Source organism: Solea senegalensis, linkage group LG18 (genome assembly GCF_019176455.1).
Source record: "Solea senegalensis isolate Sse05_10M linkage group LG18, IFAPA_SoseM_1, whole genome shotgun sequence".
Lineage (NCBI taxonomy): Eukaryota > Metazoa > Chordata > Actinopteri > Pleuronectiformes > Soleidae > Solea > Solea senegalensis.
In genome coordinates, this window is record NC_058041.1 from 13964785 (window position 1) to 13992689 (window position 27905).

General features: G+C 39.9%; 1 protein-coding gene across 4 annotated transcripts; it reads right to left on the reverse strand.

Moving 5' to 3' along the window:
- Positions 1–81: 81 nt before the first annotated feature.
- Positions 82–27898, reverse strand: LOC122758995 (nebulin-related anchoring protein). Of its 4 annotated transcripts, XM_044013431.1 has the most exons (47): positions 27822–27898; positions 26499–26630; positions 25894–25969; positions 25630–25719; positions 24922–25016; positions 24662–24749; positions 22181–22285; positions 21310–21417; positions 21065–21172; positions 20871–20975; positions 20673–20780; positions 20466–20573; positions 20119–20226; positions 19914–20021; positions 19610–19717; positions 19028–19144; positions 17822–17926; positions 17596–17703; positions 16887–16991; positions 16690–16788; positions 16169–16276; positions 15898–16005; positions 15598–15795; positions 15389–15493; positions 15199–15297; positions 14985–15089; positions 13280–13387; positions 12963–13120; positions 11549–11702; positions 11358–11462; positions 9138–9236; positions 8354–8458; positions 8151–8258; positions 7802–7915; positions 7518–7715; positions 6871–6975; positions 6543–6641; positions 6071–6175; positions 5842–5949; positions 4315–4626; positions 4123–4227; positions 2707–2805; positions 2500–2604; positions 2269–2376; positions 1482–1793; positions 1193–1348; positions 82–1095 (listed from the first exon to the last, which is right to left on the reverse strand). In XM_044013431.1, exons 4-47 carry the CDS (start codon positions 25693–25695, stop codon positions 793–795), a joined length of 5538 nt encoding a protein of 1845 aa, XP_043869366.1. In that variant the 5' UTR covers positions 25696–25719; positions 25894–25969; positions 26499–26630; positions 27822–27898; the 3' UTR covers positions 82–792. The 4 variants fall into 4 exon arrangements, with proteins under 4 accessions (XP_043869366.1, XP_043869368.1, XP_043869367.1 ...); XM_044013433.1 differs by lacking the exons at positions 22181–22285; positions 25894–25969; positions 26499–26630; positions 27822–27898 and having other exon boundaries at positions 25630–25859; XM_044013432.1 differs by lacking the exons at positions 22181–22285; positions 25894–25969; positions 26499–26630; positions 27822–27898 and having other exon boundaries at positions 21310–21435; positions 25630–25859.
- Positions 27899–27905: the final 7 nt, after the last annotated feature.

Genomic DNA, 27905 nt, shown 5'->3' on the forward strand with positions numbered 1-27905 from the left:
CAAATGACTCATGTCACAAAGACAGCACTTACTGTCCTAAAGAAACAAGAATGTGAGGACAGGAAAAGGAAGAGAGTTTAGTTTGCCTTGAAAATAGAAAAACTATTTATTCTTTCAGCAACAAAAACCAAGCATTTACTCCGAGTCCAGCTTTGAGTTAAAGAGGCACTTTTACAAACTCACAAAGCTGAACCTGCCAGACAAAATGGAGATCACACATCGTATCAGTCGACCTGAGCCTAGCTCAAAGGACACCAGATTATCAGCCTTCATATTAAAACTGCATGTATTGCAGAGGTGCAACAGTGTCGTTTTTGCTTTGTCCATTTGAACGTGCAGCGTTTCTTCATCGCTGAAGGAAATAAAATGGATAAAAACAAAATCTCCTAAAGCGCTGGCCATATAGAAATCTCATTTGAATTCAGTCAACGTACACGAGCCATTTCATACTGTGTCACTTCTGTCCTAAAACAATTTTTCCTGTCCTTAACATCGTCCTCTTCAGACACTTTCATGATCACATGGGCCATAAAACCGACCTGAAGCTTTAAAACCCTTTGACTTCACCACATCCTTCCCAATTCAACATGCTCAGCCCACCTCTAGCATTTAATACTCTACTTTACTTGACATAAAATAACAAATAACAACCATCATTTCATCAAAATAGATACTAAAGCGTCACCTAGACAGTGAACCACTTTACAAAAGTTCACCTCCTTGTCTCGTCCTCTCAAAGTGCCCATCTTTTAACAATCTCCTAACACTATCATGTATAAAAACTAGAGTGATTTACGCCTCCTCTATCGCAGCAGCTTTACTAGACCCTGACATGGTGACGGTGTTCTGGAGGGCAGCTGATGAGGAAGACGAGGTGCTGCTGGACTTCTTCAAGGATCTGAATGAGGTGGTGATGGTGGAGGAGGACTTTTTCTGCACGGTCTGAATGGTCTTCTTCCTCTTGACATGAAGGACCTCCGTGGCGTCCATGTTGACGCCTTGTTGAATCTCCTCGCTCGTTTCCACCTGCTCGGACGTCTGCTGCTGCTGCTGCTGCTGCTGTTGCTGCTGCTCCATTTGCTGGTGGTGGTGAATCTGAAAGACAAACAGCAGGGTCATTCTTGAACCTGAAGTTTTTTGTATGTGGGATGAAGAATCCACTCAGAAGAAATCCTCCTCCATGTTCTCTCACCATCATCATCTGCTGGTACTTAGCGATAGCCTCGTCAGTGGTAACTCCCTCTGCCAGTCCCAGCTCTGCAGCTCGACGGGCAAGCTCGGCCTTATGGGATCCAGGAGGAGTCCAGCCCACTCCTCTGATCCAGTTCAGGTCTGATTTGTACTTCACCTACAACAAAATGGAGAAACACTTAGGGCAGGCCATCTCCTCTAAAGGTTCAGCTAACCCGGTATGAAAACATAGCAAATAAAGTTCAGACAAGTGAGTGACATTTAAAGCCATTTAAAAAGTCCTCCCTTACATCACTCTGCAGCCCATACGCCTGCTTGGCGTGCTTGACATTGAGCTGTTCGGGGTCACAGGTGTAGTCGTGGAGCTTGTGGCGGTAGGTGATGTCGCTCGCCTGTGCCTGGCTCTTTTTCGCCTGCAGAAACTCGGGCTGATCGGCGTGGATTTTGTAGTGGGAGCGCTCCTCCTTGGACTGACGCTTGTACTCCAGGTTGCTCTGGAGTTTGCTGGCCGCCATGGAGTGCACCATCTTGGGGTCGTCTTCCACGCAGCGCAGCCCCACCTGCTGGCCCTTCTCTTTCTGGTGGGACTCCTTGTAACGGAACTGTTGGAGGGGAAAAGGGAAAAGATAACTAAAGCATGAAATCACAAGTATTAGGAGACAGAGTAAAAAAAAAGATGTACATTTACAGTAATAACTGATATATTTGTTATTGATCGATAATTCCATAATAATATTTCAGCATAATGTAAATCGAATGATCTGAGAGAGCAATTGACATTTGTGCCTCCCTTACACACAGTTATCAAACTTGCATACACCTGGTTTGAGCTGGCGTGAGATTTGATTGTACGCCATGCCAACGTCCATATTGATAAATGCCGATCTTTGCATGGAAATGAGCATACACACACTTTTTTGGTGTACACACGTTTTATAAATGAGGGCCAGTGAGAGGGCACGTCTGCTGACTATGAATACTCAAGAATCATCTGTTTTTTTTCTTGCAATCCCACCACCTGTAGCTTTATTTTATTTTAGTTTTAAACGTCAAGATGTTGTGATAAAGTGAACTCACATCACTGGCTATTTCTCTGGAGGCTTTGGCAGTTTGGAACGGAATAGCGTCCAGTCTCAGGTCGTATCCTGATGTCTTCACCTGCTCTCCAGATGCCTTGTAAACTTTCTTCATTGGAAAAAGATGTGGAAAATCGAGACATGTCACAACAAGTTTGGAAATCTTTTTGCGTGGGTTTCAAAATATGGCTTGCATTTAGGATCATAAAGGAGCAGCTGAAAAGTGTCTTACGTCACTAATCTGCTGGGCATTAAGCTTGGCTCTAACAAAGTCAGGATCATCTGGGTGTAAGGTGTATTTATGCATGTCGTCATCCTTCCCTGATTTGTACAGCCTCTGCAGTAAACAAAAAAACAAACACACACAGGATATAAACAAGATTCACGTAACAACAGAAGAGTCGTACACGGAGTAAGACGATTTATCATGTCACTGTACCTCACTGCAATGTTGATAGCTTGTCTTGGCATGGATGATATCAGGAGAGTCAGTCACTGAGGTGAACTTCAGACGGTCAGGCAGCTGGCGGTACTTTTTCTGCACACAGGAGCAAAACATAAAACTTAATCCATTTATTCTCACTATTCAGTCTCACCTAAGTGACACAAACTAACCAAAATGAGGCAGCAGTAGATCAGCAGTAGACCAGCACTTCCTGTGACCCTGTGACCTAAAAGCACTACTTCTTCTCAAAGGAATTTGGTGCAGGAGACTGAGCAGTTTACAAATGTATTTCTAGTTTGAAAATGGCTGTCTAATGTAATAGAGTTGTAGAAATGTTGTATAATTCACCTATTATCACAAAATCCTTTTCCTTTTATTCCTTCTCAAATGTTTTGGAGTACAAAACATAATAAGTATATATTGTGTCATGTAGAAATGTGACAGTGTTAAAGCAGAATGAGACTTTAAATGTGACTAGGACAGTAGTTATGTTACTGCTGGTCTTCAGTAACCTGCCTGAAGCTGCTCTCTTATCTCGTTAGCTGCAGGTGTGCCAGTGTCAGGACCGGTCACCCACCAGGTGCAAGTGATCAGTGCAATCAAGACAACCTCAAACAACCAGCTCAACCATTTCCACTCTGCTCAAATGTAGTGCTGACAAAGACCTAATTTAGTCTTATTTACTCTATTCAACCTCACCAACAACAAGATATTTCAATAAACCCCAGAACTGATACCTGCTGCCTGTTTTCTGCTTCTTATCAAGTTACCAGCATCCACGGTTTTATGTTATTGTTTAGTTTATGTATTATTTTATAATCCTGCTGTGAAGGACTCCTCTGCTCAAAGTTCCTTTTTCCAACTGCGTCAGTGAACTACAATGGCCTTCATATACCAATAAGAATGGGGTCTCTAATTAGTTAGTTAGTAAGCTTTGAGCTTTGATTTGAGCTGCTGTAGAAAAAAGGCAGCCTTTATGAAGCCAGGCCATTACCCAACGTTATTAAGGCTTATGGTGCCATCCAATTGTAGTTGGAAGTTGGAGCAACTTAACAATCCCCGACATAGGATTCCAAGATTGTTGCCATTTGTACAAACACTGTTTGTACATTGCACTTGTCACATTTGATTCACTTTAAATCAGCTGTACTCACAGTACTGTTTGTATTAGTGGATATGTCGCTACGCTGTTTTGTGTGCGTAAAATACGATGTTGAGTGTTGCTATCAAATGTTATTGCAAACTGTGGCTAACCCCAACTAACTTCTCCATTTGAACTCAATCAACTTGAAGGTGACGTCACTCACAGTTCCGACTTTTGATGTAGATGGAACGCAGTATTATTCTTATAAGTCTATGAAATCCAAATTATTTGAATTTCTGCCAATAAACACACGTCAATATACTCACGTCACTGATGAGTTCTCCAGCTTTCTTGGCTGACTCCAGCTGAGGAGCTCCCGCTCCATCCCAGGCCACTCCTTTCATGAAACTGAGGTCTGACTTGTAGAGTTTCTGGGCAAAAGTCAATAAAAATGATCACAGTTTGCCTCATTGGTGCTTTCTCTCGTTGTCTTTGAGCTACGTATCACTTCCTCTCACCTCACTCTGCAGGTCGTAAGCCTTTTTGGCCCATTTGACCTTCATGTCATCAGGGAGCACCGTGTACTCATGCAGCCTGGTCCTGTAGTCCTGATCACTGGCCAGAGCCTGGGCATTCTTAGCCGTCACCAGATTAATCATGTCTGGAGTGAGGTGGTACTGACCGCTGGCAGTCAGGGCGTCCCTGCGGTACTCCTGGTCGCTGGCCAGCCGGCCCGCCTGCAGACACTGCAGGAGACGCGGGTCGTCCAAGACACTTTTGACGCCAATGTGTTTTCCTTTTTCCAGCAGGTGGTTGTGTTTGTAATTGTACTGCAGAGAAGCAGAAGTAACAGCTGGAGTAAATTACAGTTTTAGACCAATGCAAAAAAGAGAAATACATAATCAACTAATCAACAATTACACTTTTATTATTATATTATATCATGTATTAAATTATTTGAGTGAACAATCACCTGAATGTGTAAATTATTGTTTTCATTACCACAACATGAACACTTATATCAGGAGCAGTTCAGGAGTGGGACCACTGTGTTTTTAAAAGACAAACTAAAGACCTTTTGAGTTTTAATGATAACTGAAGCTACATGAAGGTTCTCCTACATACTTGGAAGGGACGAGTGATGTGAGAGACATTCAGCTGCAACATGAAACCTCACCAGTAGACGTTGCTGAATGCAACACACTGTACACAACACACTTTAAATAGTGCTGTTTTATAGAACACAGTACAGCATGCGTTCTCATGGAGAGCACGGTAGAGCATGACAACATGAAATACCATACAATTATAACTTTTATAATGTCATTTAAGGATAAGGACTTTGGTTCTAATTCTAATTATATTGGCAAAGAGCAATGCTTAAATTGCAGCCTTAGTGATTTGCAAATTGTGCAGTTTCCAATTGTCATTTAGATCTCAAAATTACTAATAAAGCAGCCATAAATCAGGCCATGGTATATGGTTGAAAAGTGTTGTATATTTACAAAAACGGTTATTGATATGCATTGCAAATGTCAAATAAATGACAAAGGAAATAGACCTGATACAAAACAACAGCCCTACTACTTCTTAAAGTTAAGCTTCAGTTGAAAGGCCAGTGCTGCAAGCATTAATGACATTTAATGGTCACAATGCAGATGAACAAACAGAGGACTCCTCCGCTCAATCCTCCCTTCCGCAAGTGCATTAAGGAACTACGGTGGCCTTCACATACCAGAAAGAATGTCCATCACTGTTTGCATAGTGAGCTTGAATCATGGCGGCACAAGATGACAGCCTCTGTAAAGCAAGGCTCTTACCTTAAGTAAATATGGAAGGACTTCCAAATTGTGTTATATGCTTATTATATGCTTACAAACATACTTATGGGTAGTGTATTCCCTTTCTTCCAATAAACCCTCCTCATTGTTACAAGTTGGACCCTTACTTTCTTTACTTTATACTTGTCTTAAGGTGGATGTTTTTGATGAATATGTTTGTTTTTCAGCAACTGTGTTGTGTTGTTTTGTTTTGAAAACTCTTACATCACTGGCGATGCCTGTGGAGCTCTTGGCAGCCTGGAATGGGATGTCCTGCATGGTGAGTTTGTAGCCCTGAGCCCTCAGCGTGTGCCAGGACTCTTTGTATTTAATCTGCAGCAGAGACACAAACGGCGAGTCACCATCAAATGTAACTAAGACACGGGTGCATGCAGCGTGTCTTATTGTTGTATTGTTGTTGTATGGGTTCTAGGAACAAAGGAACAAGTAGTACCTCACTGAAGTTGGCTGCGTTGATCTTTGCTTGTGTAATCTCAGGCCTCTCGGATGTTATCGTGTAGTTGTGTTGGTCATTCACCCCTTTCTCTTTGTACAATCGCTGGGAGAGAGAGACAGAGAGAAAGGCCAAACATTATGTTTGTTTCATGTAAATGTCGAGTATAGTAGTAAGTTCCATAAATGTTATGGTCACTGACAACAGTGTTTTCTAGCCTTTGAGAGATTCCTCTATGTTGTTTCATGTGTATTTTTTATATTGTGATGCCTCTGTGAAGCATGTTGCTCAGTCAATGCTCTCAAAAGGTGCTATATAAATAAAGTTTACTTTGTAATTTACTTACATATGCTTCTTTGTGAGATATATATCATTATGTGTACTGTACTCTGCCTCTGATGCACATTGAACACACTGAACACATTGAAAAGGAAAGACTTTTATATGTAATACCATATGGTTATTGTCTCACCTCATTTGTGATCTGTCCGCTGAGTTTGGCATGAACAATATCAGGAGAGTCAATGACAGAAGTGTGCTTGAAGTTGTACGGCTGCTGACGATACTTTTTCTGTTACAGGAGAAACAGTCACGTTAGTCCCAGTTGTGTTTCCTCAAGTGTATCAGAGAGAAACTTGTATTACTTCAAAATCCAGAAAAATGACAATGAACATCAACACACACAGTTACTGTCCATCATGTAGTACATGACTGATAATTCTTGCTGGTACTGAAAGCTAATTAATAGTGTTGCATGTGTATAAAGAAATGTACAAGACAACAAAAACAGAATATCTCACATCACTGATGAGATCTGAGGCCCTCTTGGAGCCTTCGATCTGCAGGGCCCCTGTGGCGATCCAGGCTGCACCACGCAGGTAGTTCAGGTCAGAGCGATACACTTTCTGTAAATAATTAAAGTTATTTCATTTAAAATGTAGTTTCTGTAAAACATATCTGTGAAACTGACTGTGTAACCTTTATTGACAGTAAACCTGGATGTTGTTATCCAAACCATTGTGATCTTCCTTTAAACCTTCTTGCTAGATGAGGCAGTACGGAAGTAAAATATATATGGAATAGCCACCAGTGGGCAACTCTGCTGGTTGTAAAGAGTTAAAGTGGACCTCTATGGGAAAAATGAATTTACCTTTTACTTGATTTATAATCTCAGTTAACATTTTCCTGAGGAGAATTGTGAATTATGTTCCCATTTAGAGGGAAATAGAGGATAAATGAAGAAACATATGAGTGGACACCAAGCGTGACTGACAGCTGGTGTCATGTAAAAGGAGCCTGGTTGCAGGTGACGTCTGTGAACTTCAAGTAAAAACCTCAACATGGCGCTGGCCACATCGCAACTGTGGAATCTTCAAAACTGGTGATGTCACTATCAGCTGCCACTGAAACAGATGCTGCGTGTGCAGCAGGGTGCCGTCGCTCTTACCTCGCTCTGCAGTGCGTATGCCTTCTTGGCCGCCAGCACCTTCATGTCATCAGGCAGTGACGTGTACTGATGCAGGCTGTGTCTGTAGTCCTGATCACTGACCAGCAACTGGGCCTTTTTGGCATGGGCCACCTCTATCATGTCCATGGGCAGCTGGAACTTGGAGAGCTGCTTCGCTGAGTCCTTCTTATATTTAATCTGGAACGAGTTAAAGAAATTAATTGTAACCCTTGTTTCTTACAATATTTCTTGTCAGACATTTTTTTTTTTTAAAAAGCACTCACGTCGCTCTGTAGTGTGGTGGCGTGGACAGAGTGAGCCATGTTCAAATCATCCTGCAGTCCCCTCAGCCCGATCATCTTCCCTTTCGTCCTCTCAAATTCCTCTTTGTACTTGTGCTGAAATGACCACAGCCGGTTACAGTTAGATATTCAATATGTGAGTGATGACTGTAAAATCTCATTAAAGTGTTAAAAACTCAATCAGGACAGAATCAGACAGCTCTAAAAAATCTCTGAAAATACTTTTTAAGTTTAACACTGCTTCTTTTCATGGCACAAATCAAACATCAAGGGTTGCAGACCAACAGTCTTTAAGCAGTGATAAAATGATGTTTGTTTATTGGACCCTTACATCACTGAGGATGTCAGCAGATGCTTTGGCAGACTGGAAGGGAATGGCATCCAGACGCAGCTTGTAACCACCATCACGCAACTTAGTCCAAGATTCCTTGTAATGGCTCTGCAAACACACACAGCAAGTTTGTAAAACTTTTACTGTCAGATATTCATGTTCAAGTTCTTGAAGTATTATTATTATTTTTTTTCATTTGTTACCTCACTGATATTCATGGCGTTGAGCTTGGCCTGCACCATCTCAGGTAGCTCTTCAGTGAGTGTGTAGTTGTGCTTCAGGTTTTCGCCCTTCTCCCTGTACAACCGCTGTGAAGGTGAAAGCACAACGTTACTGATCCTCCACGAAACCAGAAGCTCAATCTGTTTGTTTCTTTACTTTATGTTTACAGTATTTATAATAGTCAGTCCATCAGTGCTGGAGTTAAGGTATGCTGGTACAAACACCATGTTTAGGTATTTTTTGTTTTTATCAGATTAGCACTGACAGAAGCACTTGATACACTAGTGACAGATGAGCTGAGGCATGTCTGTAACTCTCCGCTGATATTGATACATGTTTTCTTGCATTTATTGTCCCCCTGCAGCACCAAACATCAAGCCCACTGTGACTCTGCCCCAAGTGTTTAAGTTACATTTATATGGCACTTTTCTCGTACTGATGACCACTCAGGAGCAACGTGGGGTCAAGTGTCAGCCCAAGGACACGACAGCATGTAGACTACTGGAGCCGGGAGTCAATGTAACAGAGACTCTGACAGTAAACGCAATAAAACAGGCATTTGTTCAGTTCATCTGTTGCATATGAAAGCGTTTTGATCTGTCCATGCTCATCTCAGGACAGAGCGCTTTTATCCCTAAACAATAGTATTTAACAACCTGGGGATGAGACTCAACAATCAACTTTGTTTGTAGCTTTCATTGTGTCTTGCCTATTGTAGATTTAAGTAAGATGGAAGGGGACAAATTAAACTGAAGCTTAACTTACATCAATGGCCAGTTTGTTGCTGACTTTGGCTTGGACCATCTCCGGAGTGTTCTCAACACTGGTGAACCTCAGAGCACTGGCACCCTGGCGGTACTTTTTCTGCAGAAATGTATGAAACACAAAAGGGCCGAGTTATCAAGAGACTCAGCACAGTAGAGTGAGATGACACTCTAGTGGAACATGCATCTGATAAACAGCAGAGGGCACAAGAATATCACAGACAACAATTCCAATAATGCCAAGAAGAAACAAAAGAAGTCAGTGATTTCCTTTCAGGACAAATATACATACATAGACCTGTAGATTCCAATATTTATAGATGTCCAGTTCAGAAGCAACTTAAAACTCTATTTATGTCCATGGTTTAATGTTGGTAACCCTGAGCAGAATGACACTTAAAATAAGTGGCCGCTCATGAAGATGAGTTATGAATAGAGTCTGGTGTTGCTAAGTCTCCACTAGACAAGTCGCATAAATATATGTATCGTGTATCTTTTGCAAATATTAACGTTTAACCTGCTTATAAAGAGACTCATCATATAAGAAGGATGTTTTCAGGTTAAATTATTATTAGTCAGATCCAATAAGAATCCAGAGTCATCAGTTATCTCTCATGTTCTCCTACGACTTTTCTCCACAAAATTAGATATATAGAATATATAGTATATAAGTATAAATAAGTACACTGAATCAAATGCCTAAAAGTATACAGTAAGTGACATATAAATTTAATATGAATGAATGAATGTAAGTCAAATGAACACATTTCATAATAAGTTTTCAGAGCTGGAGCATTTACGTAACATGGCTCCTGGACTCAGTGTGGTCACTGTGCACTAAGAATATCTGGAGGCTTTGAGGAAACTGGACACTTGGTATTATGGAGATGCCTCACAGCATTTCCTGTGAAGGTCTGGTTAGCACAAATAACATAAATGTAAATGATTCCCTCGTCGCTCTCTCTCTTAAAAGCTGCAGTGTAATATAATACAGTATAAGTAGTGTGGCTCCACAGACTTATGTGGTTAAGAGATAGAAACTCCAAAACAAATGGGACAAACTATCAACAAAACTGAGCCCTAATCAGTGAAGTAGAATATTTGCGATAAAAAAAATAAAACTAGGAACAGTCGTACCTCTTGATATAGCACTGGAGAACACACAATCACCCGCGGCTCTTTAAATACATTCTGACCTCAGCCGTAAACCTCATTATGTATCTTCAACTTGCATGTTCGTCATCACTTTCTCTGCTGCTCTCTGTGCTCACGTTGCCACACAGTTCTCATAGATATTAACACTTAAGAGCACTTACTCATATGGTGCATGATAATTACACTTGGCGCTCATTATAATTTGCATAAAAGTGGTTAAATGTCACTTTAGGTCACGGCGAGAAAAACACTCCCTTTCTCTTCCATTCAGCCACAGAAGTGGAGTCATTTGTCACTTTTTTTCATTTCACACTGCAGGAATTGTGTTCACTGGTCATTAATTAATTCAAGCAATTCATTCTGGGATAAAGTCGCAGAGGGGGCATTTAAAAATTGTGAGGGGGGAATTTTCTTTTTACCTAAATAAAGAGCTTTAGTTAGTATATGACTATTGCTTCAAAGTGTAACTTTCAAATATCAACAACTGTGTACTACTTTTAACCATTGTCATTGTGTTTCTCAGTATGGTGGTGTTTTTATCTCATGACACCAACATTCTCACACAGTACACAGCACGTGATTTAGCTTAGGCAAAGAGAAATGACGGCAAAAGAAACATTGCACAGCGAGTCAACTCTAAACAGGTTGGAAAATGACTGAAAACACAAAGAACTGCACAGGAAAAGTTTCAAAATTGAATACCGCTGCCTAATAAAACTCAGTTCTTGTGTCCTAAACACAGTTGGTCAGGTCTGATAATTTGCTTGACAGAGTGTGTATAAATAATACTTTTGTTGACAAAGATCAAATGGTGGCAGAATAACATAAACAACATAAAAAAAATAAAAGGTGAGCTGTGCATCTTTAAATACATATTATTATATTCAAAATCAGCAGTGTGGCAGATAGAAACAGCTTTAAGTGACTTCAGTTTCTACACCACTTGTGTTTAGGCTGTTAAGATGCATATAGCCCCAACAGAGGAGGCAGGAAATACAACTGAGGGGCTCAGACTTCTTATGCCCCCTTGTGGCGCCAGGTTTGGGTCTCTGGGTCAAAGGTTTACCTCACTGATGAGTTCTCCGGCCTTCTTCGCCTGCTGGACGTCCAAAGACTGTGAGGCCTCCCAACCGACGCCCTTCATCCAGTTCAGATCTGACCTGTACTGTTTCTGTGGACACATAATTTACAAGCGCACTTCAGCACCAAACGCCCAAACTCTGCCATCTAAAAAACAACAAGCAATTTGAGACTTACATCGCTGTGCAGCCCATAGGCCTTCTTAGCCCAGGCGACGTTCATGTCAGTCGGCAGAATAGTGTACTCATGGAGGAAAGTCCTGTAGTTGGTCTCGGTTGCCAGGTCTTGAGCCTTTTTAGCGTGGCTGATGTTCAGCATATCCAAAGCAACACTGAGGATGAGATTCAATACATCAGTCAAGGGGTTTTCTTCCAAAATCAGTCAATCACACTGTTGCTGGCAAAATGCTCGGCTGTGAGACCCTCCTCCACCCCACTTACTTCCAGTCCAAGGACAAATATTTTCATCATTGATTCATTTAGATTTTTCAAATAATCAATAAGTGGTTTCTGAATCTTCAGAAAAATGCAAAAGAAAATGTCTGAAATTCCTAAAATTTCCTCAAGCACCGTTTTGCACGTGTTTTGTCCTCAAAACAAGTATATTCATTGACTGTCGCAGAAGAGCAAAGAGCTTAATAAAGTAAAGAAATTTTTTTTAACAATAGTTTGAATGTAACAGTCATTTGTTATCCTTCAGATCCCCAGCATCTCCACAACCATCAACCATCCCCAGTGTCTAGACGGGCCATAAGCATGGCCTGACTCATTTTCTAATCACATAAATATCTCAAGGGGTCTAAGGGCCCAAAAGATTTATGTTCCTGGGCTGTGCTTAGCAATATAACCTTTGCTCCACTGTCAGTCCAAGTCTCTCCTGATTAAACGTTATTATCAAGGATCAGTGGCCTCAGTGTCAGCAGTGTCAGAGCTGCAGCATCTGGTTATAAAGCAGACCGGAGCTTGAGAGTGTTACTGCCTGTGATTTAAGCAGATATCTATGTTTTTCAGGCAGTGGCTGGCCCTTTAATCCATATCGAATGATGACGTCAAAGCCTCATTTAGACAACAACCTCATCATTCCCCTCTGAGGCAAACATCTGAACATATTTAACTAGAGGTCACGGACAACTGCAGCAAAGCCTTAATGAGCTCTCTGAATACCAATCAATTCACCTGAGTGGATTTCACGCAATCTTTTACTAATTCACAGAAGAGGAGAATGTGACAAGGACGAAAGTTAACTTCTTCACATTGCTGTCTGCTTTTCCATTAAAGGGATAACTATGTTTTTTTTGAAGGGTAGCTGTACACGGTACAGACACTAGACAGCGTTGGCTGAGCTGTGTGAGCCTCCTGGGAGATCAACAGCTCAATCCATCCCAGCAAATCATAATTTTGGCTCAAGGGGACAGAGGAGCTGCTGGTTTATTACTGCAGCATTTGGTTTGTGCAGATAAATTCAAAGAGGGTGGTTCAGTTTGCAAACTCCTATTACCTCATACAACCACACTTCTTAACTTTGATTCACTGGTCGAGTTCTTGGTTATCTATTGTACAAGATTGTGTGGTGTCAGTTGTCGCAAACTCACCTGAATTTAGTCTTTGTGTCCTCGTAGTTCTTCTTGTAATGGCGGCCACTCTGTAGTTTGGTTGCCAGAGCAGAGTGGGCCATCTGAGAGTCCTCACTCACTGACTTAATACCAATCACCTTGCCTTTGTTTTTCTCATATTGCTCCTTATATTTAACCTGCAAGCAGACAAGATAATAAAGGTCTGACCAAATAGTAAAATAGATCTATGGATTTATCTGCATTTATTACAGTCTTTTTCCTTTGGTTATGTACTAAACTCTTGTCAGGTTTAAACATATTTAAATACATGATGACATTGTTAGTATGTCGCTCACATCACTGGCCAGGTCCGTCTTTGCTCTGGCAGTGAGAATAGAGAGAGAGTCCAGACGCAGGTCAAAGCCCTTTTCTCTCTGCTTCTCCCAGTTGCTTTTGTACATTTTCTAGAAAGAAACATCAACATCAGAGTCACCTAACATAAACTGAAAGCAAAGCAAAAGGTAATTGGGTTTTTCATATGTACTAAAGAAACATGCAGGAAACCAAAACAAGACAAAGAAGACAAGTATTAGGATTAGTAGAAGTATAGTTTATTGTGTTTAAATTAACTGGTCTATACTTTAAATAAATTAACAAAAATATAACGACTTGCAAAGATGCTCTACGTGGCAGTGTAAATAATTTTCTAAACATAATGTTATGTTGCTCAGAAGTAATGTGCCACATGGAACGCAAACTGGCTATGAATTGACCTTATTGTGTTAAACACTTTGTTAAATTAAAGCTCTAAATAGTTAAAGTGGATTTTGCAGCTGTTCAACCCTAATCTAATTATTCTAATTTCTAATTGATGGACTAAGTCCTTGGTTAATCAACTTTATTGTGTGCCTTACTGGGACACTAAACAAACAGAAAATCCATAGTTAAAGACCCTGTATCACCTTTGTGTTGACAGCATGTTGAACCAGCTCCAAATATAAACGGTATATTATACTGTACATTGCCATGGCAACCTCTTCCTCAGCATTAACTATTGACCTCCTGCAATTTAATTAAAGTGAAGGCGCAAGACTCCAAGAAACTATGCTGTGTGCTCTATTTGAATGCACTGAAGACTGCTTTCTCTTAAATCCACTAGATCCTGCTGATTTCAGATCGTTATCAAAAAACTAAGACCAACAGATTAGCAACTAACACATGCACTCACTGTGGATGAGTCCAACTTTGATGTTTTAACAGTTTTTACATACTTCATGTTACGACTGCTTGAGATTGAGGAACATGTGCAATGTGCTGTATTTTACTTAACAGCTGTAGTTAGTTACTGCTAACTAAATGCTCAATGGCATTTAAGGCAGATATAAGCTGTAGTGCACAGCATCTCAATTATTACAAACACTGTATGTGGCTCTCAGTATAGCATGTTTAGATCTTCACAGGAAGAATGGCACTAGTAAAGTGAGATGTTGGAGTATAACTGAAAAGACTCTGCTAAAAACGTCATTCAGCAGTTTGATGCGATAAACTACTCACTTCACATTAATCTCACTGTTAGACAAACCTTTCTGTCTGGAAAAGGCAGTTAGTTCTCCGTAAACTGCTCTCACAAAACAAAGTCTAAGTTTAACAACAATTCAAAACAACACATTTGTGTGATGTAAAATAGTAGATTTTCTCTATGGACTTGGCTGATATGAGCTGCTTACAAAGCAACACAAACTTTTGTGTCTAGTTGGAAAAGGGTGTCCAACATTGATAAATATTGTAGAATTAAGCAGAGATACAGGCAGAGCACACTCAGCAATGATTATGTTTTAGTATCTCACAACCACACATAATGCTCAGGTGATACTACACTTATAGACCGTAAATATAAATGTGCAATTCAACAGATCCCCACTAAATTCTACATACGGAATCTTTAAAGTTGAATGGGAATGGGAGAGAAAATACTAATAGGAGTTTTGCTAGACCATATTTTTGGAATTATTCATTATAATATAACACATAATGCAGTGTGTGAACCTTTGCTGAACTTACTGCACTGAGAAGCTCAGCATTGGCCTTTGCTTGTCTGAAAAGAGGTTCGTCCTTTGTCATGGTATACTGGTGAATCATCTGATCCGTGCTTGCTTTGTACGCCAGCTGAGAATCAAACATAGATACATATATATATATATGTTATGAGAGAGAGTGTAAGTAGTTGAATGTGACTCAGTGACTTAAATGTACAGCTCGGCAGTGAAGACCTTACATCGCTCTGCAGCTCCTGGCTCTTTTTGGCGTGTTTGATGGAGAGATCATCGGCCACCTGGGTGAACTTGATTCTGTCTGCCTTTTGGCGATATTTAGTCTGAGAGAGGGGAGACAGAAGATAGAGCAGATGATCAGTTGTGCCCAATGCAACGTTAACAACTAAAAGAAGAAATAACAGTTGTACTGACATCACTGAGCAGCTCTCCGGCTTTCTTGGCCTGTGTTATGTTCAGACAACCTTCCGCCTCCCAGCCGACTCCTTTCATCCAGTTCAGGTCTGAACGATACTGGTTCTGTCAAGCAAACCAGCAAAAATGGTGTGATTATTAATGTTAATGTGTCATTAACCTTGAACGGCATTAAGCATATAAACCAGAGTGAGGTTCATCCCTCTTACCTCGCTCTGCAGGGAATAAGCCTTCTTGGCCTGCTGGACCTTGATGTCATCTGCCACAATAGTGTAGTCATGGAGCTTTGTGCGATATTCCAGGTCGCTAGCGAGGGCTTGGGCCTTCTTGGCGTGGCTCAAGTTGATCATGTTTGATGGAAGCGTGAAGTTAGCCTGTCCCTCCTTGGAGCCCTTCTTGTACGCAATCTGAAGTGTTAATGATACCAAAAACAAGGCAGGTAGTAAGAAAGGTACTTGTTACATGCATTTAAATGTACCTGTAATCTACCTGTGATAAAAGAAACTTACATCACTGCTCATCTTGGCCACTTGAAGAGAGTGCAGAGTCTTGGAGTCACTCACGTTCACCCCCACTGCCTTTTCCTTGTTCTTCAAGTAGCTCTCTTTGTATTTAATCTGAAACACATGCCCGCCTGACTTAACTTCATTTGCCTGTGATTACACCTGATTAAATGCACTTACGCACGGTTCAGATCAGCCATCAGCTCTGTTCACGCTCAGATTATACCTCCCCTGCAGGGCAGAGCAGAGTACAGGAGGAGTGTGTGTGTTTGCTTACATCACTGGCGAGGTCTCGGGAAGCTCTGGCTGTTTTGACACTCAGGTCGTCCATGCCAATGTCACAGGCCTTAGACTTGGTCTTTTCCCAGTCTTCTTTATATTTATTCTGGATGGATGAATGTGATGAGAAGTGAAAATGTATTAGTTTTGTCATGTGTATGAATTTCTAATTGTGTGAATGCAGGTTTGAACATGAAGCACAGGGGACAGAGTCTGTGAATGAGTGTGTGAGTGAATTTAACAGTCCAGTATGTAACATTTAGGAGAGTTCACTTGTAAAAATCTATGTATGTATGTGTAAAATCACTTTACAATAAAAACTTTAGTTTTTGCTGCCTTTTACTTGTTCTGTAATCAAGGGGCTTGCTTTACAGAGGCTGCCATCTTGTGTCACCATGTATCTACAACAGCTTGAACACACAAATCAGACGTGCGTGCAGTGCAAATGTGTGTAAATCAAACCACTTAATATCAGTCACTACTATTGTAAAATGTAAAATCGATACGCTGTTTACTCACGCTGCTGACAAGTTGGGCATTTTTCTTTGCCAGAATGATCTCAGGTGTGTCTGTCACCATTTTGTACTTGACCTGGTCAATGTGTTGCCTGTAGTTCCTCTGAAAACAAGCCAAACCAAATTGTGACAATCAAATAAAAAAATAGATCACACAGATAAAATGAAGTATATATTTACATAGATTTTTGGAGAACTTACATCTTTTAGAGGGTCAAGCTTCCTTTGGCTTTGGTAACCTGGTGTGAGGGTGGCTGGGTAGTTATATTCACCCTGCTCCTGTTCACAGCCTTGCTTGTATGAAATCTAAAATGTACAAGATTAGTTGCATCATTTGAAATGCAAATAATCGACTGAGTATAACCTCCCCAAGTTCCATCTATCTATTACTAGTTTCAGATCCATGGTTTATTTTGTAAACAGTCACCTTGTTCCCTTCTTCCCCAACCAAAAATATTCTTGGGCACATTTTAAATCTGTGTACTATGGCCAGAAGTAGCATCTCCAGAATTCATAATACTGCCAACACAAAGCTGGCCTCTCCTATAAATACCCCCCTGGGAGACTGAATGAAGAACTATGGGACATAATCAGAATTACAATTCCTTCTCCATCCATAAACTCCAGACACAGCCTCATTCACTTTGATAGTGAGACCTTGAGGAAATCAAACAATTGATCATTTTGTAGGTTAAAGTTTCAAATGACATTTTAACACCTGTGTTAATCCCCATCCCTTTTCGGCTTTATTTGGCATAATCCCAGAAAACATTTCTACAAAAACAGATATTAAGTATACACGAATAAGACATTCAATTATAATAAAACAAAAAAAAGCAATTAAATATGAAGCTTTATCAACGTGGACTTAATTAAGAATATTATTTTGGCAAGGTAATGAAAAACTTACATCACTCGCCAACTTCCTGACTTTTATTGCATGCATGGTCTTCTTATCGATTCCCGAGTCTTCATAGTGTCCCTTCATGTCGCTGATGTACTTCTCTTTGTACTTGTTCTGAGAAAGACAAAAAGAATCATCAAAGAGCAGAACTCGACAGCAGATGCTTTGCCAAAAACGACATATTGTCAGGCAAGTGAAGCCATTACACGAATAACAAATCAAAAATACCTACATCACTGGTGAACTTGGCAACTTTAGAAACATTATGAAACTGCGGTGTCTCACAGAAGTTGATGCTGTGGCCTTTGGTGTTCCCCAAGTCTTTCTTATACTCCACCTGTTACAACAATACATGAAGTTAAAGCAGTTGCTTTGTGAAGTTGTTACCTCTGTCTGCACACAACTAAAAAAGTAAAGAAGGCATTACAAGACATTTTCTGGAGGATGTAGGTTATGGCTAAATGAAGAAAGGATTAGATTGTGGTGGTGATCTGGGCATGGATTCCCAATGTTTTAAAACATTTGTTAACCTTGCAAAAAATGTAAAGTGTAATGACTGAGGTTTGCTCTCTCAGAGCGCTTCCTCTAGTTTTATTATCAAACAGTCAGAGCTGATCATTTGTAGCCCTGAGGTGGCCGTCATCTTACTCTGTCATGAGCTAAATATACAGTATACAAGTGCCTGCAACTGATCAGTCACCAACAGTAACACGGCATCATAAATCAAGAGCCACTGAGACAAAAATGTCTGATGGCTTTCTCACTAAAATACGAAGCAATCTTATTTTATTCAACTAATATAAGAGCAATCAAACTTATTTTTCCCGATCTTCTTGAAGTTTTTCCTTACGCTTGTTCTTAAGAAAGTTACGAAGAAAACTACATACAATTCCCAAAGTTTTCTTTCTTGTGTATTTTTTGGAAAAACTACAATCATTTTGTTTTTTGATGAATGATAAATTAATTCATATAATATTACACAATTGTAGAATTGAAGAACGTGACTATTTCAGTATTTCAGTCATCAAAGGTTAGTTACCTAAGAACAAATCAAGGATTAATTAAAAAAAAAACAACAAAAAAAAACCCTTAATGAGTTTTAAGAGGAAGTTTATTAGAAAGTATATTTTTAGTGTGAGGCAACCCTGAATATATGTTAACTTGTGTCAAATCAGTTTTATGGGATGTCCAGTAACCTTGGAGGTGAGCTGTTACCCCACCATACAGGCATGTGAGACATGTAGGTTGGGGCGGCTCCATGTCTGTTGGATACTGACACAGTATGTCCACTACTGTCACTATTGAGTACACGTACACACACACAAACAGCAGGGTTTGTATCAGGCTGTAAAGGCTTTAAAACCACTGAGAGGAAAGTTAAACTAAAGATCAGGCCTTCACCTCAAGAGCCTGACAAATGAATCACTGACAGACTCACCTCACTGACAAGCTTGTTGATCTTCCGGGCATTCATAAGAGTCAAATTGTCCTCAGATGTCAGACTATGGAAGTGCGCGGTGCCCTTCATCTTGCTTAAGTCCTTTCTGTATTTTAGCTGCAAGTGGATGAAAGATGATTTAGTGCATATACGTGAAGTAGGAGTACGACATATTGTGTTACTGTCGGATCAGGAGATTAGCAGCACACATTTTTACACACACACACACAGTCTAATTCTGTCACGGTGAAGCGTTTACAGCATGACGACACAGAAAGGTATTCTCATTGTTGTCCCTCATCTGTCCTGCTCAGTGACGACAAGGCCAGAAGTTATCCATCTTACACCCTACACATGATACCAGTCCACATGTTTATACAACTGACATGCTAACCTTTAAAGTGCAGTGACATCATGCAACAGGAAAAGGTGTTATTAACCACCTTGCCAAAATAGAATGATTAAAAGAGCCATTACTTGTTTGAAAATTAAATTTCAGTTTCAAATCATTTCAAATTTAGCAACACAGACTTCAAAGTTCCACCTGTTCGACTCAACAACTTAAGTTACGTTAATACTTACATTACTTGCATTCTCCTGTGCCTTCTTTGCCTGATAATAACCAGGAGTGATCATTGCAGGGAAGCTCCCTTTGCCTCGTTGCTGCTCATAGTCTTCAGTGTACGCAATCTGCAGACAGCACAGCACTCAATTTCTGATTACAACGTGTTTATAGACATGTTATCATCAAGTGTGACATGAAATGTTCAGTCCCTCAAGGTAACGTTTAGTTCTGAGGTAGAAACCACACAAACTTCAACCTTTAACTGCATATCATGATGATGCATCCTTTGGTAATGAATGGTTTATAGAGTAACTTCCTCACCTGGCTGAAGTTTTCTGAATTTTCTTTGGCGTGAAGCGTCTCCAAAACAGCAGCGTCAGTGCTGGCTTTGCCCTTCATCTCCTGCTCGTACATCTGACGATACTTTATCTGGTGGAATATGAATCATAAACCAGCTTAAAACAATGACCACGGTTCATAAATACATATGAATGAGTGTGTCTACATTTTCTATTCTGCTACTTACATCACTGGCCTGCTCAGTGGCCTTCTTTGACATCTTGTATCCAGGTGTGAGATGTGCGGGGAAACTGCCTTTGCCTCGTTGCTGCTCATAGTCTTCAGTGTATGCGATCTGCAAACAGGACAGCACTTACTTCAATTTGTGATTACAAGGTGTTTAGAGCCATGTATTCATCGCAACAATACTGTGAATCACACTTATTTTTGTCAGTATAAACGTGACATGAAATTTGAAGTCCCCCCAGGTAACGTTCAGTTCTGAGCTGGAAACCACATAAACTTCAACCTTTAACTGCATATCATGATGATGCATCCTTTGGTAATGAATGGTTTATAGATTAACTTCCTCACCTGGCTGAAGTTTTCTGAATTTTCTTTGGCGTGAAGCGTCTCCAAAACAGCAGCATCAGTGCTGGCTTTGCCCTTCATCTCCTGCTCGTACATCTGACGATACTTTATCTGGTGGAATGTGAATCATAATCCAGTGTAAACCAATGGTCAGGGTTCATAAATGCATGTATGAATAAGCGTGGCTGAATTTTTTATTCTGCTACTTACATCACTGGCCTGCTCAGTGGCCTTCTTTGACATCTTGTATCCAGGTGTGAGATGTGCAGGAAAACTACCTTTACCTCTCTGCTGCTCATAATCTTCGGTGTAGGCATACTAGTGGACGACAAGCAATGGTTCAGGCACACATGGGTTGACTGACTCGACTCAAAATCTGGTTTGAATTCAAATAAAATCGAGGCTTACATCGCTGACTATTTGCCCTTGTTTCTTGGCGAGCAGCACCTCTGGAGGGTCAACAAATGCTGTGTACTTTGAAACTCTCTCCTCGTGTCCTTTTTTGTACTCAAGCTGCACAGAAAGTAAAAATCAAACTTGGTGACATTCACTGACCTCATCACAATGTCATGTCAACCATTGACAAAAACGATTTCACTTACACTGCTGGCCAATGTATTGGCATTCTTAGCAGCCTGGTAACCCGGAGTGATCAAGGCAGGGAAGCTGCCTTTTCCTTTTGACTGTTCATATTCCTCTGTGTACTTCACCTGTCACAGCACAAAAGCAGTGAGGACACTTGAGCAGTAAATTGTAAATGCCAAAGTGTGAATAAAATAAAAACAAACTGCTTTTATTATCAAACGAATGGAAAGAAATGCTGTGGTAGGGTAAAACGTGTCCTCACATCACTGATGGCCTTCTGTGCCTGAGATGACATCACAGTCTCCTGACTGCTCACCATGCCAGAATACCACGTCTGCTGCTGTGAGAACTCCGACTGAGAGTGAAAGGCCTGTTTGGACATAGACAACAAACCTGATCATTATGAGACATTCACACTACAGGTGATAATGTACCTTTGCATGCCATGAAGAGAACCCAGCCCTGGCTTCTTTTTCCATGGGTTTACACAGCCTCTATTAAGTGACAAGTGCAAATAAAACACAGTCAGCAGCACTCGTCTAAAATCTGAAGAAATCAAAAGTATCAGTCTTACATCAAACAGAAAAGTGAGGAGATTAGGTTTGGTTTTATGCATCAATTAATGCAAAGGAATGAGTGCAAAAAAATGACAATGTCAAAATGACATATTGGGATTGTTGATTCTGCCTATTTAAATGGTGTCAATGTTGTCAAACCATATTAAAGTTGCTTTTTGTGATTTAAGATTACTATAACTACATCAATAATATAGTTTCATATCTATTGCAGGCACTGTCATATTGGTACATAATCACATCCTGCCAGTTTTTGTGATATCAGTATTGTGATGGAACTGTTTATTCACACCTTGCCCTCCATGATCACTAAAATCATACACAATAATCCATGTCAATATTAAATTAGAATTTTGACTTTTGACTGACTGCACACACTTTGCTTTTGTCACAAATGAAAAAAACCAAAATAGACACCAAATAGTCCGTAGATGATTTGCTTCATAAACTATAAAATACAATGAACTAAAAGTTTGACTGCGTTATTTAAATAAAAAGATGAAGATTTGAGCAGGGACTCCCTTTAACCCAGGCTAAAGGCCAGTTGCTCTACCTCACCTGGCTGGCCATCTGTTTGGCTAGGAGAGCCTTCTGCAGCTCCATGGACCTCATGTCATAATGGAAGGTGGACATAAAGCGCTCGCCATCTTCACGATACTTCAGCTACAAGTGCACATATAGATTAAGACAAACATTAAGCCAAAGCAGCACACATTTGCACAAGCGCACACTTTGCAGCATTCACTTTGATGGCAGTAATAACAGCATTAATCATCATTTATCTAATGTAGTCAGACTTGCAGCCTTAAGGGATAATATTATTAGTGCCCTGTTATTAATAACTAAGTTGTCTAATCAAGATGTAGCTGGATCTGCTGGGAATGATCCAGAGGGGAGAACTCAAGTGATGAAACTCTGAGCTGTTTAAGTGTTCAGAACTAAGATTAGAGTAGCTGCACATTTCAAGGGACGCAATACAGCTGCTGTGTGAGCGTCAATGCTGAAGGGATAACAATAATCATGAGAAACAATCATCAATAATAAATCAAAGCTTTAACCAGAATGAAGTCGAATAGAAAAAATACTTAAGGAGGGAAACATAGTTCATTCTAAAGTGTAGTTTGTTGATGGATGGGGATTAAAACTGGGTTTGTATAAATCCACAGATGAAAATCTGACATGGATGCAACAAGTGATGCAGATATGGTTGACCATCACTTATCTATGAGTAATCCCAGATAGAGACTAATTAGAGCTTCTTTCACTAAATGTACTTTACTCTACTCTACAGAAATTGCATTAATGTAAATCTGAAGTATAAAATATGTGTTGCAGAAGAGGTAAGAATGTAAGAATGGCTTTCTTACATTGTACCTGGATGTGCACTCAATTTAAGGCCTTTTGACAAATCATCTGTGATATTATGATACATCTTAATAGAGGTACTTTCCCAGTAGGTACACACATTTGCTACATGGTATATTTAATCTTATTTAAGTAACGGGAAATGTAAAGTTATGGCATGGAAGTCTGACTCTAACCCCCTCATAGCTCAATGGTTTGTTGAAAACAGTACAGCTTCAAGAAAATTTGGCAGCCCTACCAGACTTACTAGGCACTTTACCAACATTATATCAGATTTGATATGAAATTGCTTGAATTTGAGGGAAGGGGTAATAATGTTTCTAAATATATTTTATTTTCCTGGGGTTTGTATAAGGTAAGCAGATCATTAAATAATGAAAAAACTACATGAATGAATAAAAATGGTGATGTTACGCAAAAAGAACAACAGAACAAAGAAAGACAAGCATGATCTATAGCAAGTGTTTTTTTTTAAGACAGATAAGATTTAGGTAAAGCAGCATGGTCGGCCCTCAGTTCAACATGTTTAGGCCAACCTATCCCCAGTGGCACAGAGCAGTAGCTGATGAGCTTGCTAGCTTACTCCTAATATAAGCACGTGGACACAGACAGACTGGGACGGACAGGGACAGGTGGCAGGGCAGAGGAGAGGAAGGGATGTGAGGCTGTTTTTTTCTCCCCCTGAAATATAATTTTAGCCCGCTGAAGCATAAAGTGGGCTCAGCAGAGAGGTGGTCTCTCGCCTCTGTCACAAGCACAGAAATAACCTACAGCCAGCCACACTCTCCATTCCACACGGCTGCCGTCACCACAGACTCAGAGCAGCAGTCCACCTATCTCTCCCTTACTCTCTCTCTTTTCCCCTCATAAAGACGGAATGAGGGTCAGGTCTTGAACTCTCTGACCATTTATACGTTAATAGGTTAATAGAGCTGGGTCTACTGTGAAGTCATTGAGGGTTTCGTGTGGCTTTCAGTGATAAATAAAAAAGGAAAACTGTAATTTTCCTGTGCGCAAGTCTTACTCAAGTCAAGTCAGGTCAATTTTATTTGTATATTCCTCTCGAAGGTGTACAGTCTGTAAAGCAAGTGACATCCTCTATCCTTACGCCCTCATACCAAATGAGGAAAAACTAATTTGAAAAACTCTTGCATAGGGAAAGACAATAGGACAAACCTCAAGGAGAGACACAGAGCATGGATCCCTCTCCCAGCCTGAATAATATGGCTACATCAATCACAGATAAATCTACATTTACAACGTTATTCTTATCAAATCACAGCGATCTGGTATCTCTGCTCATCTATGACAGTAAAGTGAATGTGTCGTCAATTGAGGTCTGGGAAACACTGCATTAAACAACCGTGATAATAATTGTTAGCTACAGTCTTACTGAGTAGGAGTGATTTTGATATTGGCAGGTCTCTTCAAAATTCAACTATAATGCTTGCATCAATTCCCTTTTCTGAAAAAAAACAATGACCTAAATTGACAGTAACTATAAATAGCAGTCTCCACAGTAAACTCAGTCAATGATGAATGGTCATTCCTCTAGTGCCAGACTTATGTCAGCCTGTCAGTAATACACCTTGACTCACATCAAGGCTGAAATATTTCACCCCCGTGTTGCTGTAGCTGTTGCTCCTGCTGCGTTTGTGTGTGACATCCTCTTACCTCACTGCTCGCCTTGCTTTGCTTCTTTGCATTGATGTTGATGGGCGTCTCGTAGACACTTGTGAATGTGTTGTTCCTTGGATTGTGTCTGGGGTGAAGAAAGTAGGGTTCATTTTAATCACCAGTTCTGAGGCTGGAGAGGTTAATCTAATTTTACAGAAAATTGAATGAATGAATGAATATTGACGTGTGATCATTGTTTGGGACCCTGCTGATATAATTAATAATGTGCTCAAGTGTGAGTGGTGCCTGGAACTTACACAGAGCAATACGGCCTCTTCTTGTGGCTGACAAAGTTATTGGCAGTGAGAACCATCTTACAGACGTCACAGTGAAAACATGCTTTGTGCCAGTTCTGCCAAAAGAAAATCACATCCGATTAACATCCAAGATCTTATCTCAAACTCATCACTTCAGCCATTCAGTCAATCAGTCAATTTATCATGCCAGAAAAAGAAACTTGGAAATTAATTTTGGATGGATAACTTCAGATTATAATAAGATAGCAAGGCCCAAAATAACAGCAGTGGACACAGAGTGTTCTTCCAGTTGGACTCGTTGACTTGTTCTCAAATTAATCTTTTGTGTAACTATTAAACTACTGTATATACCTCTAATTTTTTCACACATTCACATGTTTTCATGCTGAGGAATATTTTGTATTTAACCTAATTCTGGTTTAACAGCTTAAATGTTGGCACGTTTACATTTTTCCTTTGGTAGATCGTAGCTAATTAAGCCTGATTACTATCATAATACATCACCAAATGCTTTCTACCAACCTAATATTTCTCTTTGACCAATAAGTTATGTAAATATGTGTTTCTGTGAGGTTGATATATATATATATATAATATATTCAATGTAAAAAATAGTGACCTTGCTCTCATGAGAGTTCTACTAGCACTTCATAATATATATGTTACTGAATCTCTAAAAACTAATTCTCGCGATCTTCTAGGTGTTACCTGGTCAATGCAGTTGATCTTCTCAGCTGGGTAGACCACAAAACCACACCTTGCACAGGACTGCATGGTGAGAGTGCGTCCTTTGCCTTCCTTCAGGAAAAAAATATCAGAAGAAAAAAAAAAGATTTCAGCCAAAAACTAGTGTCAGGTGAGGCAGGAGTTCAGAGGAGGAAGTTGCAGTGACTTCCACACAGTTCTGACAGTGTGTCTCTGACGGCAGCAAACGCAGCTCTGTGACTGTGAAACTCTGCAAGTGTCTCTTACTTGACACCAGGTCCCATGATGGACCAACCCCCTCCCAGGCCCCGCGTTCAAAGACTGGTTGAAGGCAGCTGTCTGTCTGCAGGAAGAAAGACAGACAGAGTGACGGGGAGTTCAGATGTCACTGTATATGTGTCATGATCCTGAGATGAGAGCGACTTCAACAATGGGCATCTTGCCATGACGTTAGGACACAAGAATGAGTATTGTGTTAGAGTTTCTTTATATATATTGTACATACAGGTTAGTTATCATTTTGGAGGATGGAAGTTGTGTTGCTGGGTAACTGTATTTTAAGTCAGTAATAATATAAACGTTTGGATTATTTTATTGTCAAAAACAAGAAAAGAAAACAAAATACAAATACTGAAGACATTCAAAAACATTAACTTAACTTTATTGTGTTAATCATTTAGACATTTGAATTGTCACCTATACGCCCATATGAAGAGATGTGCCTTTCCAATATTCTTATTGGGTTTTAGAAGTTGTTACTGTATGCCTTTGAATCTGCTTTGCAACTTTTGATGTACATGGGGTATAGTGCACTAATCTATCCGGCACCTAATGATTCTTTCAAAGCTCCACCTCTACCCAACCCTACGTACCATTCAGATGTATCATGTCCATCGCAGGAAGGAGTCTGCATCTCTGCCACCTCGCCATCCTCAGCAGCTCCCCCGACATAGTGCATTAGTTCAAATATATCCAGCCATGTCTTCCTCCTCTTCATCACCATCCTAAGAAACAAAAGATTCATCTTGATGCATTTAACATCTAGCTATAACCACCTAAAATGTTCCACTTGCATGCATCCCTTACTCACATCTTCATCATGTTGTGGTTTATGTATAGCATCTTATTTTACTTCTCCCTTTCCAGTATCCAACTCAGTGATTTTGATCAATATTGAGCAGATACTGATACTGTACTGTATCGATATAGGTCCTGGAATGGAGTATAGATCTATGGAATAGATTATGCAGGAGGTGAGACAAGTACTGACGGACAAAGGCATGGGGGTGTTTTTAAGTAAGAAGGAGGATAATGTGAGTGAAAATAGATGAGTGTTGTGCTGTTGGGACTTGGTTCTTGCCGGGTACAGAGGATAGGATTCCACTGATGTCATGCAGCCAGGAGGTGTTAAAAGCATGGATAAAGGGCTCTGCCACAGAATCAGAGAGGCACACAGGGGTGTTTCTGTTATTTAGTTTACCTTAACTAACAGAAACAGGGTGGGCAGAATAATAGAAACATATTTGTTAAGTTGTACTACTTAACAAATATGTTCATAATCGACTAAACTCCTGATTATGTTCTGAAGTAAACATTTAGTAATATGAACCATAAAATGCAAAAATAATTGAGTCCACAAAGTTTACTGACATAAAGAAGCAAATCACAGATCACGACTTATTTCATCAAATAAAACATTTAAAACAATTTAGTGATTATCAAAAACGTTTTTAATTATTTTATTAATCAATGATTTATTGATTAACTCAAAGTGTGTCTCCCTTCTTTTTACTTGGTTTAATTGCACTTAATGTCTGGGTTCCTACACAGCCATGATTCATATGTGATTCCTTATATAATTATAATAAAATAACATATAATGTTGCAGTATGACATACGTTCAGACATGAGATACAGGAAATGAATATGCCTTTAAAATATTTATCAGTGTGTGAGTATATATCATATAAAACATCACTGAATTGTTTAACTAAGTCACTGATAATGTCGTAACAAATGTCTTAACACGCTGAAAATGTTTAGAGCCCTCATTGAGGACTCAAATTTTGAAAACACGTGGCATATAAGCTTTAACTTATCTGTCTGAGACCAATGTTGGCATAAGAGCATGCATTACATTCAACAACATTGTCATTATTACAAACTTACATGCTTAATATTAGAGTTGTTATTACCTGACAGGTGTTAACTCTGTCCCAACAGGTTGTCTCCTGTCACTGCTGCTTCCCTCTGACGTAATGACGTAAAACGCCAAACAT